A 19,272-nucleotide genomic window follows, 5' to 3' on the forward strand; every position below is an offset into this window, starting at 1 on the left:
AGCAGGCTGGCTTTGCTGTAGCCTGGCCCCAGCTCAGTGAGCTGCGTTTGATTCTCACAACCTGAGAGGGAGTATCATTGTTCCCATTTCACAGACGAGGAACTCTGAGGCACAGGGCGGTGGGAAGGGCTCTCCGCAGAGCTGGCTGTGGGTAAGACAGGTCTGAAAAACTCTGCCAGTTTCTCCTACAACACCATCATTTGCCCCTCAAACACCAGGGCAGCCGGATAATTCAAAAGCTCCTAAAAGCAATTCTATTAAAACAACTTTTTAAAAACACAATTAACTCCACAAGGGTAAATTACTAAAAGGAACTGGTCCTTCGAATCAAGAGAGGCTCAGTTGCTACAGGTGGTCCTGACCCAATATTCCCCAGTGCTTGCCAGCAACTTGTACTGGCCTCTGCGTCACGACAAAAAGGTTCCTGTGGCCCCCCCCACAATTGTCAGTGCCCTCCCCCCAAAATGTGTCCTCTGTTCCGCATCCCAATTCTGTGCTTCTGCTGTTTCTGTGCCTTTAACCCCTCCCCCCACCCCACCAGTTCCCTGGCTCCATTCAGACCCATACGCAGCACAACCACCCACCCCCACCCCCGTCTCCAGCTTTACCTGCTGTCATTCGCCCTAATGAGCAGACCTTTACCCTCGATCTATTTCTTTTAGCATTGCGAAAACCGAGCAAAAGAAAAGAAATTCATGATAATCCCAACACACCAGACTTCTCCTCCGCCTGAGGTCTCTTTCTCTCTAATCAAAGACGGCAGACAATTTTGTATCTTATTTTTCCCACTAGTTACGTGCATCAGATTTATGCCTTCTTCATGGCCAAGAAACTTCACCAAGAAGTTACTGCTCTCACTATTGCATCTACTGATTGATTACTCCTCATTTTTAGCACCTTTTACCACCAATTCGAAGACCACATTTTCCCAGAGCTTAACATTCCTGAAATCTGAATGTCTCACGAATGACCGGTTTCAGCGTTCGGTCACATTACATCACAATAAACGGCAGCATTATTTTCTCCGTGGGACAAAATAATGGCACATCTACTATGAGTGGCGACTGATGGGCTACGAAATATGGTGCTCGCAATTCGTTTCCTTCTGACGGGTTATTTCCTTTTAAGTGAGATGACCAGGTTTGATTATGAACATTTTCATGGTTCTGGACACACACTGTTGAATTTTTGTCCAGAACAACTGTATGGGTTGATCCAGCCGCTCACTAGGTATGAGCTGGCTTCACCACGGAATAACCAGCATTGAACATTTTGGCTTTTTTTCCCTTATCATAGGGAACTACAAATGAAAAAGTAGGAATTGTTTCCATTTGCCTGTGATTAATAACAATCACTGAACTCCTGGAGTTGCTCCCTCTCAGGTGGCAGGCCCTGTGCGTCCAATGCCTTACCAGGAAGGGTCACAAGTCCATGGTGAGGACCGTTGACCCCACTCATGGCCACGGACACAGAGGCTCAGGGAGGTTCGGAAACTGGTCTGAGGTCACACAGCCCACAAGGGGCGGAGGCAGGATTTGAATGCTGGCCCTGAGTTGCTTTCACCGTGGCTCACGGCTCAGCCCCTGGAGCAGGTGGTGGGCTAGCATCTCCCAGATTGGCAGGAAGTCCCGCTCCAGCACTAGGCTTCTCCCGGATGAAAGTGCAGGCTCCTCAGCTGGCCACGGCGGGGTGGGGTGGGGTGGGGTGGGGGCAGGGCGGGGGGGGTCCTCCTCCATCACCGCCCCCACCCACCCCCCCTCTGCTCTATGGAGCTCTACATAAGCCTGCTTCCTGGCCTTTGTCCATGCTGTTCCCGCCTCTAGAAATGCCCTTTCCTTAGACCCCATGAGTTCAAATCCCAAGGCCCAGCTCAAAGGCTGCCTCTTCTGCAGAACCTTCCATGACCCTCCAAAGGAAAGGAGACTTCCTCCTCTGAACATCAGTCCCACATTCTACATACACACCACTGCCACTGCCGCCCCAGTTTCTGGGCACTTCACTCACAAATCCCTCCCCACCCCAACAGTGCCAAGCCCCTGCTGCCTCCCCTCCTCGCTGGCCCTCCATGTCCTTGCTGGTATTTCTACCCACTTCCACAGGATACCAGAGAAACTTTTCCAAGTTCAGGCCTGATCGGTCGCTGCCCTGCCTGCCCACTGTTCTTAGCACCACCCCCAGAACCTTCCGTGTCCCCTGGGCTCTGCCTGGCCTTGTCTCTCCAGACTTAGCACCTCCTGGCCCCCCATCACGTTGCTCCACCCTGGCCTCCTTCAGGCCTCGCTTCCACCTGCCTTCTGGCCTCTGCATAGGCCGCTTCCTCTGCCAAGACACCCTCTCCGTCTTCCCCCGTACCTGGTTCCCTGCTCCGGCCCTCCAGGTGTTGGGTCTGGAGGCCCTTCTGATCTCAATGGCCCCAGTGAGGGGCCCACATGAACCATGGCCTCTCCTTTACGGCTCTGCCCATGTGCACCTTCACACATTCCGTTTTGGGACTTGACAGGGGTCTGTCGCTCGGCCAGAGGAAGCCACAGGCAGGCAGGGACCCGTGCTTTCCTGCTACAGCCTGACAGCTGTGGTCCATGCCAGGACACAACTGGTGCTGATAAACATTTGTTAGGTGCATGAATGACCGAGGGAAGGAATCCTCCCCACGAGCCCTTGTTGCCCCTGCGATCCCCATTCCCTGCTCCCTCCCTGCCAGGGGTGAGCTCTTCCCCCTGGAGACCTACCCTGTCTTTGGGATAGACTGTGTTTGAGAAGCATACAATCAGTAGTGAGTAATTAGGGCATGGAAGCCAGGCAGCATGGGTCCAAACCTCTCACCAGCTGTGTGACCTTGGGCAAATTACTAAACCTTGCTGTACTTCAATTTCCCAAGCTGTAAGAGGGGGAAAGAAATAATAGTACTTTTAATGCACAGGGTTGTTGTGAGGACTAAAAAACCAAATACACAGAAAGCCCTGAGCACATGCCTGGCGCAGAGTGAGCGCTCAATAGATGTTGTTCATGTTATTATTGGTACTGCTCAGCCACCATATTTTATTTAATTCAAAGATGAACATTCTCCCCAGATTCAACATTTCTGAAGTCAGAACTGGTAGCATCTAGAATGGACCATTTCCCCCGCCACACTGTAAACAAAAAAAAAGCCCTAAAATCCAAGTGACTCTTACAAAGAAAGGGGGCATCATTATCATCCCATGACCCTGCTTCTTGGACCTGCCCTGATCACCCTGCTGCTACCCTGAGCCTCCGGCTCTACCTGCCAGGCCCCCGGAACCTCCCAGGGAACAGCAGAAATGGAAGCCAGCATTTCCTTTCCACCTTGTCCTCACCCTTCACAACAGATGTCCCCCCAAGCCCAACAAACCTGCACCGCAGATATCAAGGACGGAGTTTAATAGTTGCTTGGGATGATCACATGATACAAAAGGCAAAGCTTTTGCTCTGGAGTCAGGCCGGGGTGAGATCCTATTTCTGCCATTTTCTACCTGTGTGATCTTGAGCAAGTGTCTTTATCTGTAAAATGGGCAGCAGGGAAAAGCCACTTAGGGACTATCAGCCTAGCAGTTTGAGATCACGGTCTCCTCAACTCTTCCTGACAAGGCTTCAGGAACAAGGATAATTTTCTCTCCCTTTTCCAGATAAGGAGACGGAGGTCTCAGCGAGGTGAAGGTCAGGGCCTCGTGACACATGGTTATTAAAATGCAGAGGTGGGATTTGAAGGATCTGATTCAGATCCTTGAGGTCTGTGAATTCCTGCTATAATTTTCACCTTTGTGACTAAACGCTTCGGTATGGCAGAAACAGCCCAAACAGGTGTTTTCCCTTTATCCTGTTTGAAACACCAAACAGAATTGTCTTCAAGCCTGGGGAGGTCCTTTAACGCTGCTGGTCCACCAGAATTAATTTACCTTTTCATCCCAGGTGGCCATTTTCCTGTCCTCTCTGGATCTGAAAAATAAGAAAACATTTGTCTAAATCTGACGTCCTGCTATCATTTATCTTAGTATGTGCTTTGCAACACTTTGTTACCAATTATTTTTAACTTGCTTATGTTAACAGTGTCTGAAAATAGCATAAAGCTCAAAGTGTATGCAGAAGGATGCACACCCTTGGTATATATCCAAAAGAATTGGAAACAGGCCCTCAAATACATATACACAAATACTCATAGCCAAAAGGTGGAAATAGCCCAAGTGTCCGTTAGGGGATGAATGGATAAATAAAAGCTGTTCTATCCATACAATGGGAATGTCATCCAGCCATAAAAAGAAACGAAGTCCTGATCCGTGCTAGAGCATGAATGAACCCCTAAAACATGACCCTAAATCAAAGAAGCCACATGAAAACTTCACATATTACATGATTCCACTGATATGTAATACCCAGAATATGCAAATCCACAGAGACAGAAAGCGATTGGTGGTTGCCAGGGACTGGGAGTTGAGGCGTAGGGAGTGACTGCTTAATGGACACAGGGCTTCCTTTTGGTTTGATGTAAATGTTCTGGAACTGGATAGAAGTGGTGGTTACGTGACATCGGGAATGCACTAAATGCCACATTCACTAAATGTTCACGGAGTTGTAAAATGGTTAATTTCATGTTATGTGAATTTCACTCCAGTTTAAACTTAAAAAAAAAAAAAAGACACATAGACATACATTACAGTATCGGGAATGCTCTGGAAAGCAGCAAAGTATCTATATGTCCACCAATGAGGGTCTGGTTAAGTCAGTTTAGGTATATCTGAGCAGTGAGAAACTCTAGTGTTGTTAAATCTTCTTCATATGTGGATGAGGAAGGAGGTGAACGATATAATAAAACAAAAATTCACACTGCAGCATAATATACACAGTATGACCCCCATCTACGTGAAAAATTACATATGCACTTTTATTTTTTTTTAAAGATTTTTTTTTTAATTTATTTGACAGAGAGAGAGACAGCGAGAGCAGGAACACAAGCAGGGGGAGCGGGAGAGGGAGAAGCAGGCTTCCCGCAGAGTAGGGAGCCGGATGTGGGGCTCGATCCCAGGACCCTGGGATCATGACCTGAGCCGAAGGCAGACGTTTAACGACTGAGCCACCCAGGTGCCCCTACATATGCATTTTTAAAAATAAGTCTGTAAGGATATAGCCAAACTCTTTACAGTGATTATTGCTGGACAAAAAGGGAGTGATCTGGGGGACTGATTTTTGTAGGTATTTTCCTTCACTTCTGGAAGGTCTGACCTTTTACAACGAGTGTTACTTCTTAAAATTTATTTTTAATGGAGGTGACATAGGCATGTACTAAAAAACTGAAACAATTCAAAAAGATATACTATGACTAGTAAGCCTCCTTTCTACCCATTCTTCCCAGAAGCAGCCACTCTTAGCAGTTTCCTATTTGGCCTTCAGGGGTATCCCATGCCTTCGCAAGCACATCCATATTTACTCCTTTTCTCTCGTTTAAACTTCAACAAATGTGAGTCCACGCACTCTGCTCTGAACCTTGCTTACTTCCCTTTAGGGTGTGGTGGGCTCCATAATGACCTCCCCTCCCTCTAAAGGTGCACCTGTCCTAATCCCAGAACCCGTGAATATGTCACTTTACATGGCAAAAGGGACTTTGCAGATGAGATTCAATGAAGGATCCCAAGATGGGGATTATCCAGGTGGGCCCAATGTAATCAGAAGGGTCTTTATGAGTAGAGCAGGAGAATCAGAGACAGAAGGATATGTGAGTACAGAAGCGGAAGTTGGAGGGAAGGGATTACAATCCAAGGAACGTGGACAGCCTCTAAAAGTTGGAAAGGAAACAGGTTCTCCCCTAGAGCCTCCAAAAGGAATGCAGCCCTGCCAACACCTCGATGTTGGCCCACCGAGATGGATTTTGGATGTCTGATCCCCAGCACTGTAAGGTAACAAATTTATGTTGATTTAAGCCATCCAATTTGTGGTAATTTGTTATAGTGGCCATCAGAGACTAATACAGTATTTCCAATTGTTCTGGATCAGTACGTGCTAGATCAGGTGCACTCCTTGGAATGACTCCACAAGGTGTCCCTGTAGGAATGTGTGTAGTCTCGCTAGTGATCAGAATTTAGATTATTTCCCAAACTTTTGCTGCCCCAATGTTCCAATGAGTAACCCTACGCACTGTGTGCTTTTATAATTTAAGAAAAAATTATCATTTTGAGAAAATTATTCACGAAGACTTAAAAAAAAAAGTTCGTTCTCTCCTCAGTACCATGCTGCGGGCACAAGGGACTCTCAAAGGTTTCTTGCTGGTTGACTGGCAGAACAGCTTCTGCAACCAGCAGAGTTCAGCTCAGTGTGTTCCTGTTCTAGCCCCTGGGGGCCCTCACCCTGCTCTCATGAGACAGTCTCAAGTGGAACCTTTAGCACAAGCAAAGGTGAAGGGAACAATTAAGATGCCCTGGAGATTTCCTTCCACAAGACAGGAAATAGAACGAGCATATTTATAGAAAAACACCCAGCTTCACTAATTCAAGCAACAGAAAATTTAAAGATACATACATGACCTTTCCATTAAACTAGACAAAAGTGTTAAAACTCAGTGCTTGTGAGGCTGTAGGGAAACTTGCACATACCGCCAGGCATTGTTTTTCTTCAACAGCCTTCGGGTGCTAGGTGGCAAGTGCCTTCAAAATAATCATACTCTTGACTTGAACACATCAGTTTGGGAACTATTATCTCAAATCATTTCGTAGCAAATTACAGGTACAATGTGGACAAGCTAATTTGGATATGATGACTAGAACCTGGAAAGACCCCATAAGCCCCACTTTAGAGAACAGCTGAGGAAGGCAGTGGGCTGTTAGAAGGAATGATAATTCTGAGGTCTATGTGTGTGTGTGTGTGTGTATATATATATATATATCTTTACAATCCTGTTGTAAAGAAGGCTGTTAAGCAATGACAAGTAGAACCCTGATGGTTGTGCACACCACTGGCAACTGTAAAACATAATTGGAACATTTACTACGTGCCAGGCACTGTGCTGGGTTCTGGGGGAACCCGAAGTAACGAAGAAAAAGGTCAGAACCCTGCTAGATGGATACTTTAGCTGGGTAGACAAACAAGGAACGTAAGTAAGGTAACATCCCCTGAGCCTAAGCATGGGAAGAAAGAGAAAGAGTAATGCACTAAGAGAGCAGGCGAGTGTGGGTCCTGTGGGTGTAGTGGTCAGGGAAGACTCCAGAAGGCAACTTGGACAGTGGTCCCTGAATTGCAAAGAGATAAGTCACAAGAAGATGGCCAAGAAGAGCATTCTCTGGAGAAGGAAGACCACGTACACAGGCCCTAGGAGGGCAACTCCCCTCCACCAAACCTCAGCAAGTCCAAGGAAGAAAGAGGAGGTCAGTGTGTCTACAGGGAACATGCAGTGGGAGAATGGTGGCAGGAGACGAGAGTCTGATCTCACAGAGGGCTTGGGAGGCAATGCTGAAGATCTGGGGGTGAAGGGTGGTGGCAGGGAGGCCAAGAGGAGGCAAAAGATGGTGACTATGCAGAGGAATGGCCAGATTCAGAACATGCAGAGGAGTAGAAGCTGCTGTGGGCTTAGATGTGGGGGATGAGGGGAGGAGCAGGTTTTGGGGCTGTAAGAGTGTGGGCTTCCTCCTTCTTGCTTAAACCAGTGATCACGGAGGGCTTGGGGACTGCAGAGTGGTTCTGGAATTGTGCAAGCCTCAGCCCAAAGATTTTCAAAGCGCTGCTCCTACTGGTCTTTCCCCCAGGGACTCAAGAGTGTGAGAAGTTGCTGCTGCTAAGCTTGGTCTTACTCAAGAAGCTTCCAGCTGCTGGTGGGGCTGTCCGGAAATACTGCAGATCTCAGATAGCCCTGACTGACCTGAGGTTAAAGGTGTCTGGGACAGAGGAGTGCTTTCAGAGGGGCTGGAAGGAGCTGGGGTGTGGGTGGGGCAGAGCTCCGTAGTAACCTTGAGCCAGGAGCTGGGCTAAGCCTTTATACCAAGCATCTCACTTCATCTCAGCAATGCTGTGAGGTAAGTACCATGCTTAACCCCATGGGACAGTTAAGGCAACGGAGGTATGGAGAGGTGAAGTCCTATGGCTAAGCCTGCAAAAGCCCCTGCACCCAGCAGAGGTGCTGCCTAGAGATCTGGAAGTTCCCATGCGCTGGCTGTACCTCTGTGTCCTGGAGTTTCACCTGTCCCCAACCCACCATTCTCATTCCTCAGCACACCTTGCCCCAAGATACGTTTATTTTTTTATTTTTATTTTTTTTTAAGATTTTATTTATCTATTTGACAGAGAGAGACACAGCAAGAGAGGGAACACAAGCAGGGGGAGTGGGAGAGGGAGAAGCAGGCTTCCCTCCGAGCAGGGAGCCCGACACAGGGCTCCATCCCAGGACCCTGGGATCATGACCCAAGCTGAAGGCAGATGCTTAATGACTGAGCCACCTAGGCGCCCCAAGACCTGAGTGTTTAAAAGTATTCCCAGGTGAAGGATTTTTTTTTCCCTTAAGATTTTATTTATTTATTTGACAGAGACACAGCGAGAGAGAGAAAACAAGCAGGGGGAGTAGGAGAGGGAGAAGCAGGCTTCCGCTGAGCAGGGAGCTGGGCGCAGGGCTCGATCCCAGGAGCCCAGGACCATAACCGGAGCCAAAGGCAGACGTGGCCCCCCAGGTGAAGGATTTGCTGCCCTTGAGGATGGCTCATTTCAGCCTCCTCCTGGGATACCCAGTACTACCTTTATCCTCACTTCTCCCCCTGCAGTCTCCCCGGGGGGGGGGGGGTGGCAGGGATGATGAATAAAAGGTTTTAGGGGTTCACACAGACCTGGGTGTAAGTTCTGGCTCTGCCTCCTTTGGCTAGGTGACCCAAGGCAAGTGGCTTGGCCCGAGATTTGGTTTCTTCACCTGTAAGAGGGAGACAAAGATGGTATTTACCTCACCTGTTGCTGCGCTCAGCGGGTGATGAAGGCACCTGTCTCCAGGTTAAGCCCGCCATACAAATGCTTCTCAACGCTCCCGTTTTCAAGGGGAGGTAACTGAGGCCAAGAGGGGCTTCCCTCCAAGACCTGTGGCACGGCGTCTCCTGTCCTGCCCCTCCACCTGACTCTATACGCCCTGGACAGGGCAGGGGGTCCCCGGGAGGGGGGTCCCAGTCTGCCCGCGCTGGCCGGCGCTGTTAGACGCTGGAACAGAGGGCAACGGGGGGCGGCGGGGGGGGGGCCCGAGGCGGGGGTGAGGGTCCGTTCCCCGGAGGGGTCGGGATAGGGGCGGCGCGCTAACAGCCGGGGAGCACTTACCCTGCGCCCCTCCCGCCGGCGGCCACCGCAGCGACTGCGAGCTCGGCGCCCGCCCCGCCCGCCCCTTCCTCCCCGCCCCTCCCCCGCCCCCCGCCCCCCGGCCCCCGCCCCGCCCCCCGGGCCGCCCTCTAACCCCGCCCGCGCCACGGTCCCGGCCTCTTGCCTGTCTCAGCGCCCTTGCCCTGGCCTGTCTGTGTCCCCGTTGGTCTCTGGCTGGCCCCCTCCCCCGCCCCCTCCCGCTCCGCAGGCCCGGCGCCTGGCCTGGGCCTCCTGCGCTCCCGCAGATGGACAAAGGTCCCGCCCGTGGGAGCCAATCGCGAATCACGAGAATCCTGTCCCCGGCTAGCCTGAGGGAAGGGGGGGAGGAGGGAACCACTTCCTTCCTCCTGCGGGACGGAGTGGGGGCGGATCCACTCCCCTCCCCACCACACACACGCCCGGGACGCTGGGCCTGATGTCCGGCGGCACCCCGTCCTGTTCACTTAGGGGTGGCTCTGAGTGGCTTTGCTTGTCCCCTGCACTGTATCTGCCCGGCCGAGGTTGGAGAGCGGGCAGAATGTCCTAAAGGGATGGCCAACCTTGACGCCCGCAGGCCACCCCGGAATGGGGGCAGGAGGTCTCTGCGCTAGAGGATCGAGCCTTCCCGCCTGGAGGCTGAGCCCCCTTGCTCGGGCTGACTCCTCCTCACCTTCCAGGCCCAGCTCCACCGTCCCTCTCCTCCGGGGGCTTCCCCAGCACTCTGCTCACGCTTCATTTCTGGCACTGTCCGGGAATCCGTTTCCGTTAGCCTCTGTCTTCCTAAAAAGACCATTTGTCCCAAACCTCAGGGTGGAGGCCCTCTCCTACACATCTCCCTGCTTCTGGTTTAGGTGGGGGGCGGGAGGAGTCTCCATCCTGGGGGCTGTCTTAGTTCCCTATTGCTGCTCTAACAGGTTACCGAAAACCCAGTGGCTTAAAACACAAATTTGTTATCTTAGGGCCCTGGGGGTCAATAGTCTAAATGGTCTTAATAGGGCTAAAATCGAGGTGTTGGCAGGGCTTTGTTCCTTCTGGAGGCTCCAGGGGGATCCTTGCCTTTTGGAGTTGCCAGAGGCGGCCTGCATTCCTCAGCTGCTGGTGGCTTCCCTCTCACCTCTGCTTTCATCTCCTCTAGAACTGACCCTTCTCCCTCCCTCCTGAAAAGACCCTTGCGATGACACTGGGCCCACCTGGATAACCGAGGCTCCTCTCCCCCTCTCTACAGCCTTGACTTCATCACACCTGCAAAGTCCCTTTCGCCAGGTATGGTAGCATATTCACAGGTCCTGGGGGGTAGGATGGGGACATCTCTGGGGCCTATTGTCTGCCTATCACAGCGGTAATGTTTCCATTGGCTTCCACCAAGTCTGCTTTTCCCAATCCTGCCCCCCCCACCTCCTGTAGCGCAGTAGGCTTTCTTAAAAACATCTCAGTCTGGGGGAGCCTGGGTGGCTCAGTTGGTTGTGCATTGGACTCTTGATTTTGGCTCAGGTCACGATCTCAGGGTTCTGGGATCAAGCCCCGTGTGTGTCTGGCTCTGCGCTCAGCAGGGAGTCTGCTTGAGGATTCTCTCTCTCCCTCTCCCCAACCCCCACGCTCAGTCTCCCTCTCTTTAAAAAAAAAAAAAACAAACATCTCAGTCTCATCTGACTTCTCAGTCACATTTTGTTATTGCAACATTCTTATTCCAGTCCTTAAGCCATAGTCTGATCCATTTTATTTTTAAACAAATATTTATTTATTTGAGGGTGGGGGGGGGAGAGCAGAGGGCGAGAGAATCTCAAGCAGACTCTCAGTCTCAGAACCCTGAGATCATGACCCGAGCTGAAACTAAGAGTTGGACCCTTATCCGACTTCGCCACCCAGGCACCCCTAGTCTGGTCCATTTTAAATGTCAATCTTATATTTGATTAAAAATGTCCCTCCCCGGGCGCCTGGGTGGCTCAGTTGGTTAAGCGACTGCCTTCGGCTCAGGTCATGATCCTGGAGTCCCGGGATCGAGTCCCGCATCGGGCTCCCTGCTCAGCAGGGAGCCTGCTTCTGCCTCTGACCCTCCCCCCTCTCATGTGCTCTCTCTCTCTCATTCTCTCTGTCTCAAATAAATAAATAAAATCTTTAAAAAAAAAAAATGTCCCTCCCCTACCAGTGTCAGCTGGACAGAGTGGAGAGGATGTGTGCACTGGTCTGGTCTCTGCATCCACTCCCTCAGGAGTGGGAGGAGGTGGAGAGGACAGGTATCGGGTATCTCCTCCCCTAATTGCCCACCCCAAAGCTGCAACCCTCTTTCCGTTGGCTTTAACAACTGCTCCTGCCTGTAGTTACCAGCTTAGTGCAGACAGGTGGTGGCCTCAACAGGCCCTAAGAGGGCAAGGCTCGAACCACGTCCCTGGCCGGATCTTCTAGCAGACCCCTGCTGGAGGCATCTGTCGTCATCCTTCCCGTGTGCTGCCTCCTTGCCCTGCCCTGCCGTGGTCCTGGGACAGCCCACACCTGCCAACCTTACCGGTGCCCTGGAGACTGGGACCACCAGCAGGGACCTATTTCCATACTTTTGAGGAATCAGGATCCTAAGAGAGCAGGTTAGCAAGTAGGGAGAATTTAGTGATGTTCTCAGTATTTCTGTCCACAGAATGCCTCTACTGCTCAGGCTTCTCAGTTGGACAGGAAAAGATCTCAATTTTGTCACATCTGGCACATAGTAGGTGCTTTATATCTGTACTGAATAAATTAGTAAGTCAATATGGAGCATAATAAGATAAGGGTGCCCACCGTCACTGCTTCTATTCAACAGTGTACAGAAGAGCCCAGCTAATTCGGTGAGACAAGAAAGGAAGCGAGAAGGACCAAGACTGAAAAGAGAAAATCTCTCATCTGCGATCTATGTGATTATCTGCCTAGAAGATCCAAGAGACTCAAAGGGTCATGTTGGATGCCTGCCATGTGGTAGGCAGGCCCTTTCCAGACACTTAATAGAAGATGAAGGAGCAGCTCCGTCCTCAGAGAGCTCCCCTGTGAGTTGGGGAGGCAAGGCTCGGGCATGTTTCTCTATGGTCCAGAGAGTCTAAGGCTGGTCATTTAGGATGGGAAAAATTACTTTATTTTCATTAACTGAAACTGAGCATTTCCTTCCATGATGAATGCAGGTAACAGCCCATATTAGCAGGACCCACGGCTTTGTCATCAGTCGAGATCACAGATGTCTTCAAATCACAAGACAGTTATTGCAGATACCTTAAAATATAGCTTATACTCACCCCTGCTTCAAAATTACTGTAGTTACTAAACCAGCTGTTAGTTCTCATATATTTATGACAATTTAAAAAATAATTCAACAACGGCATTTCAAGATAATGGGTCTTCTGTAATGCAAGGCATTCTATATTACACATTTAAAAACATTCCCCCGGAGAAGAGGACCCATGTTACAAAAAAGGAGTAGAAACTCCCGCTTTAGAGGAAGGACTTGTTCTCTGGTTTGAGAAATGCCAACACAGTCCTCTTGCACAAGGGATTTCCTGCCCCCACTGCACCTTTCTTATCAAGCAGTAAGCCCAGCTTGCTCAAGGACGAGTCTGTCACTGTCCCAGGAGCTTTTTGGTGTCCGCCTTTTGATGTTCATGGAGCATTCTGAGGAAGGTCAGAGCACAGCCCTTGGATCTGGTCTGCTTGTGCCCCAGGAGAGCGGGCACTGGGCCAGGGCATGGGCTCATTCTGGCTTGACCCAGTGGAAGAGAGGGGGCTGCCTCTGCTGGTTTTGGTTCCTCCAAGCCAGTGTTTTCAGCTGCTACAGTTGACTGTTTCCCTTTCTAGGGCGATGTGAGGTCCTGGCTTGAGGAGAATGCGAGGAAACAGGAGAAGTCCATGAGATTTCAGCTGGGGCCCTCTTTGGATTTTCCAGAGTTACATCTGCCGTCTGGGTCCAGAGGCTGCTTCGCCAGCAGATGTGATTAATCTAGAGGAGGTGACAGCCACACAAGGCTGGCATACCTGTACGTGATCATGTAGCTACATTAGAGGTCATGGCTAACTCTGACCCCCTTCTCTGATACTTGGTTCAAGCTTCATACATAGTTCAGAATCACGTGGAGGAGTAGAAAGAACAGAAGAGTTGGCACCAAAGAGACCTGGGTTTAAATCCTGCCTCCATCCCTTCCCTTGCTAGCTGGGTGATCTTTCATTAATTGAGCAAATAGCGTCTGAGTGCCAACTATGTGCTGGGCACTGAGAACACAGAGGTGAATGAGACAGACAGAGCCCACCTCCTCTCATGGAACTTACTCTCTGTAGGGAGGCACACAAAGACCCAATGGTGGTATTATGAAAGAAATAACCAGGGGGGTATGGCAGAGAATTAACAGTGGTGGGGAGAGAGGAGGTCCCACTGAGGTAGGATGGTTGGGGAAGGCCTCTCTGTGGCATTTAAATTAACACTCAAAACTGAGGTAGAGCCAATCATGGAAGGGAGGGGAAAGCCTTCTAAGCAGTGGGAACAGTATGTGCAAAGGGCCCGAGGTGGGAAAGAGCCTGGCTTGGTGAGAAACCAAAAGGAGGCCAGAATTATCCCAACACGGTAGGAGGGGCAGAGAGTGGTGAGAAGTAGGTCAGAGAGGAGAGCAGGGGCCAACAGGAAGCACTGGAGTTCAGGTGAAGTGCAAGAAGCCATGGGAATTTTAAGCAGGGGAGGGACACAGTTTGATTTTTAAATTATTGTGGTAAAATACACATAACATAACCATTATAAAGTACACAGTCAGTGGCATTCGGTACATTCACAATGTTGGACAGCGCTCACCACTACTCAGTTCCAGAACTTTTCTGTCATCTCAGAAGGACACCTGGTGCCCATTAAAGAGTTGGTCTCCGGGCGCCTGGGTGGCTCAGTTGGTTAAGAGACTGCCTTCGGCTCAGGTCATGATCCTGGAGTCCCGGGATCGAGTCCCGCATCGGGCTCCCTGCTCGGCAGGGAGTCTGCTTCTCCCTCTGACCCTCTTCCCTCTCATGCTCTCTGTCTCTCATTCTCTCTGTCTCAAATAAATAAATAAAATCTTTAAAAAAAAAAAAAAGAGTTGGTCTCCATCCCCACTCCCCTCCAGCCCAAAGGTCCCACTGACCTGCTTTCTGTCTCTATGGATTTGTCTGTTCTGGACATTTCTATATACAGAGTCATATAGTATGTGGCCTTTTGCGACTGGCTTCTTTCACTCAGCATGTTTTTGGGGTTCCTTCATGTTGTGGCATGGATCCGTACTTCATTCCTGTTATGGCTGAATATTCCGTTGTGTGGTGGTGCCATAGTTTGCTTATTCTTTCATCCATTGATACAGTTCGCTTTTCCTGAGGTAATTCTGGTGGCTGGCTCGGGAGTAGATCTCGGGGAAGGCAGAAGTGGGAGTGCAGGCCAGATAATGGCTGGGACTAGTGTGCTGGGAGGAGGAATGGAAAAATGGGCACAGATTCGGGAGGTAAAACAGATACTGGATATGGGACTGACCGGGACCATGTGTGGACTGGACGTGGAGGGGGAGGCGCCTGAGTGTGCAACGCCCGAGTGTTCGCTGGGACGGAAAAGTCTGGGAGGGGACATCCCAGCTGTTTGTGATCACATTTGAACTGTCGAAGTGGAGGGGTCATGTGGACAGTAGGATTTGAGTCTGGAACTTGGCAGAGGGGTTTGGGGTGTGATGTTGTGATAGAAGAAATAGATATTTTGGTCTTCGTCCATGGCTCCTGACCAGAGCGCCTAAAACCCTTCTTAATTTCCTAAGTGGTAAGAGTACTAGGAGCAACTTATAGTTGTTTTTTGTCCCCAGCTCCTGAAAAGCCTCCAGAGTGATAAAGATGAAAGGAGCATCTGTTGTTATTCATAACAAGCCCCTTTCCAACACACCTGAGTGTATGTGAATGAGGTGACTTTTGGAAAGCCCCCCAAGAATGGGGGGCTGGCTGCCAGGGGCTGGAACTTTCAGTCCCATCTCTACCCTGCCTTCCTCCCACCCCCGCCCAGCCTCTGGGGGAGGGGAGAGGGGCTGGAGGCTGCATGAGTCACCAGTGGCCAGGGATTGAATCAACTGTGCGTGCACAGTGGAGTCTCCAGTCAAAACTCTAAGCGGAAGAGTTGAGTTTCCAGACAGGCGAACAGGTGGAGGTGCTGGGAAGATGATATGCTTGGAGAGGGCCTGGAAGCTCCGCACACCACCCCCTAATACCTTGCCCTGTGCATCACTTCCATCTGTCTGTGTGTTGGGTCCTAGAATAAATCCTTAATTACAAGTAAACCGTTTTCCTGAGTTCTGTGAGCCATCCTAGCAAGTTATCGAACGCGAGGAGGGGTCATGGGAACCTCTGATTTATAAGAGGCCCAGGTGAAAACCTGGACTTTCAAATGGTGTCTGAAGTGGTGGGGGGTGGGGTTGCAGGATCTTGTGGGACAGCACTTAACCTGTGGGGTCTGCACTAACTCCAGGCAGTTAGTGTTGGAACTCCTGGGTGTGGAAAACCCATACGTTTGTTGAAACAAAAGTATGGAACGTGGAGAAACACATGGGGTTTTTCTTTGAGGTGGTCATCAGCACAGAGCTGGTGCTGAAAACCCAGAGCCAGGCTGACCCCGGGGTGTGGACAAAGGGCCCAGTGCTGAGCTAGAGGTTGAGCAGGTGAGGAGGAGCCTGCAGAAGGACCACAAAGGGTAACCGGAGGAAGAAGGAAAAGCCAAAGGCGTGTGGGTCCTGGAGGCCAGGAGGCCAGGAGGCCAGTGGTCCAGGAAGACAGAAGTATGAGCGTGACAGAAGCTGAGGAGAGTGGGCCGACAGGGAGGGACAGTGCAGAGAAGGAGGGACATGGAGAAGAGACACAGGAACCACCGGGAACAGTGGCTGCTCACGAAAGGGAGCCGAGAGAGGGGACAACAGTGGGAGGTCTGGCAGGGCCCACACAGAGCCCCTAGCCTAGATGGTCCCTAGAATAGAAGAATGTCGGGCTAAGGTGTGCTGAGCATCTTGTCCCCACTCCATGGAGAAGTCCCTGAAGGTTAAGTACAAGGTCATGCAGCTGGGTGAGCAGCTGAGCTGGATCAGGAAGCCTGCTCCATGGCGGGGCTCTCGATGGACTCCTTACCTGCCTGCCCAGGAGCAGGGGTGCTAATGTTTGTGAGCCAAGTTCTCCAGGCTTCTGGAATCTTCCCTGCCTGTTGACGAGGGTGAGGCTTAACGTTGGAAAGACGAAGGCACAGGACCCTGGAAGTATATTCTGACGCTCGCTCACGCTGGTGAGCAGAACCTCAAACGAAAGGATTGAGCAGCACTGCCTTGTCCCACCTGCTGGTTACTCATGGAAAATACTCAACAATGTGGTTCAGCCTTCCTGGCCAGTTGGAGCAGGTTCGACCAGATGGGTCCCACATCAGCACAGAGGGAGACCTGGGATTGACCCCCAACTTCTTTCCACTCAGGAGGTTAGTCCAAACCCATTTTGGTGATTCCATCTGTCCTTGCCATTATGTTTCCAGACAGGGCGTGTGACGCAGTGCTCTGGCCAGTGAGACCTGGGGGAATGTGTGCTGGGGCCTCTGGGAATTGTCCTCTTTCCAGGAGGGGCCTTCCTCTCTTCCTCCTCCTCAGGTCTGGAGCTCCTGCTCGCAGCCGGAGGGCGGAGCCCAGGCTGGAAAGTACCTGGGCCCCAGGGATGCTGCCGCTGACCATCCACCCATCCACTCACCCCCAGAAGCCACGTGCAGACGTCCGTTTTTGAGAGGCGATACAGTTTACTCGTGTTTGGGTCAGGGTCTTTGTTCCTCACTTCCAGGAGCATCCAGACCCCGTCCATACTTGGGACGTTTACTGCTCAGTGGCCATTTCACTTTCCGTTTGGGGACTGAACTTAGTCCTGTTGGGTCCGGTCCGGTGGAAGTGTTCACCAAGGTGTCCCCTCTTTTGAGAGGTGGGCATGTGGCCCAAACGGGGCCTAGGGGCAGAGACGCGGGGAGACCTCAAACAGTTGGCATCTGCTCCCATCAGGGTGGGATCTGCAGTGCAGCCGCTCTGTGGCCGGGGGTGCCTGTCTGTGCCAAGCCTGGGTCTCGGCCTCCCCTGCCAGCCTGTGGGAGCCTCGCGGTCTGCCAATAATCAGCTGGAGATGGTTTCTGTCGTTGGCATCCAAGGAACCAGGCCAGAGCTGAGGGAGAGAGAGAGAGAAGACAAAGCCCCTGGCGTGAAGGTGCCCGCCCCAAGGCGGGAGGCAGACGGCCAACAACCCGCTCATGTATGTGAGCACAATGAAGTGGACGGTTAGAATAACTGGGAGGACAGAACAGCCACCCGCTCGAGGGAGTGCCTACTGTGCATCGGGCCCCGTGCCGGGCCTCTTAACCACATCCTCTCATTTAATCTCCACAACAACCCCTGAGAGGCAGAGACTCTGAGTTCGGGTGACGTTCTGCTGTAAGAGAGCGCCCCAAATTATCATGGCTCAAACAAACCAGAAGTTACTTCTTATGCCAAAGGCTGGAGGCCTGACTTGCGGGGCAGGTACGGTGGCTCTGTTCTATTGAGTGGCTTCGGGTCACCGCTCTGCCACTCCCAGGGCCTTCCCTCCGGGTCAAAGGTGGCAGTGCGTGCATCTCAGGCAGCAGGACTGAGGGTGTGCGCCAGCAAGAGATGACAGATGCATGCCAGCCATCCCTTCAGACAGCCTCTGACACTGCGGCTCCCACCCCATGGGGAGCCCTTAGTCCTGGGACACCCAGCTGCCAGGGACCATGAGAAACGTACCTTTTATTTAGGGCATTGTGTGCCCCACAGAAAAAGTCTCTGATGGTTGAGGAAGTGCAGAGAGCGCTTCAGGAAATGGCCAGGTACCAGACAGATGAGAGAAACAGAGCTCAGAGAAGGAAGTCCCTTGTCCAAGGACACCCAGCTAGGAAGGGGCAGGGCAGGACTTGAGCCCACCCTGCCTCTGGGAGCTACGGTTACAGGCATGCAGAGGGCAAAGCCACAGGGCAGCTGAGGGAGGAGGCTTCTCGGGGACAGCGATCGTGAAGCTGGGTGTCCTGGGTTAGGAAAAGGAGGGAGAAGGACATTCTGGGAGCCGAGGTCGGGAGGCTTGAGAACTGTTTGGAAGAAAACTTCCTTGTTCGGGGCAGCACCTTACAAAGTGCTCTCTGGCCACAGCCTGACCATCCCTGGCCATTGGGCGCTCACGCCTGCGAGAGCTGTTTGTAGGGATATTTATCATCGGAGCTCCCCTTTGGAGTGTGGTGGCCATCTTCAGTTTCTTCCTGCTCGGCACCTGTCCCCCTTCTTCTGGTGATGTCAGCTGTCCCCTAATCTCAACCCAAGCGGTTCGAGAGTGGCTGACCCAACCAGGCCTGTGGGGCTCCATGGGAGGCTCTGGCTGGGCCCCTTTGCTGACAATTCCTCCGCTGGGACTGCCATTTGCAAGGATGGGTGAGCCTGGGCCTGGGGGGCAGCATGTGGAGAAGGCTTGCCTGGGGGTCAGGCCAACGCAGACAGGAGCAGAGCTAGCCTGCACATGTGAGTTGCACAGGCCAATAAATTCCCTTTCTGCTGCAGCCAGTTTGATTGGTGTTCCTGTCACTGCCCCCAGAAGGTAACTAACAGAAGCAGGGATGTCAGGCCTTTTTACCACCACCTGGGCAGTGGTGGTGGTGCTGGGGTGCTGGGGGAGTATCGGTGTGTTTTATTATAATAGGGCCTGGAGCAGGGTCTCTACAAGTGTGGTCCGAGGACCCCAGTGTCTGCATCACTCTGGGACTGAACTCGATGAAACCACACATTCCTGGGCCCCAACTTCCAAATCAGAAGCTCTGGAGGCGAGGCCGGAACGCTGTATTTCTGTCAAGCACCGCAGGGGAGTCCCATGGCACCCAGTCTGAGAACCAGTGGCTGAACCAGGTGACCTGGGATCCAAACAAGATCCTGACGCCAACTTGGGTGTTAAGAAATCTAGATTTTC

At 51.7% G+C, this 19,272-nt stretch overlaps 1 protein-coding gene across 4 annotated transcripts in view; it reads right to left on the reverse strand.

Annotated features, from left to right (window-relative positions):
- HVCN1 (hydrogen voltage gated channel 1) overlaps positions 1–9,720 on the reverse strand; it is a 34,320-nt gene extending 24,600 nt beyond the window's left edge. The window contains exons 1-4 of one of the 4 annotated variants that reach the window (XM_035017004.1): positions 9,286–9,337; positions 8,814–8,893; positions 3,915–3,954; positions 3,371–3,519 (exon numbers count right to left, since the gene is read on the reverse strand). Coding sequence is in view for 3 of the 4 variants with exons in the window: in XM_035017003.1 (XP_034872894.1) it covers positions 3,915–3,935 (21 nt within the window). In the remaining variant the exon portion in view is untranslated. Of the gene's footprint in view, positions 1–3,370; positions 3,520–3,914; positions 3,955–8,813; positions 8,894–9,285; positions 9,338–9,448 lie in introns of those variants that run through there. The other 3 variants (XM_035017003.1, XM_035017001.1, XM_035017002.1) reach the window with 3 other exon arrangements.
- Between the last annotated feature and the right edge of the window lie 9,552 nt (positions 9,721–19,272).

The sequence above is a fragment of the Mirounga leonina genome, unplaced genomic scaffold (genome assembly GCF_011800145.1).
Source record: "Mirounga leonina isolate KUSES-001 unplaced genomic scaffold, KU_Mleo_1.0 Mir_171, whole genome shotgun sequence".
Taxonomy (NCBI): Eukaryota; Metazoa; Chordata; class Mammalia; order Carnivora; family Phocidae; genus Mirounga; species Mirounga leonina.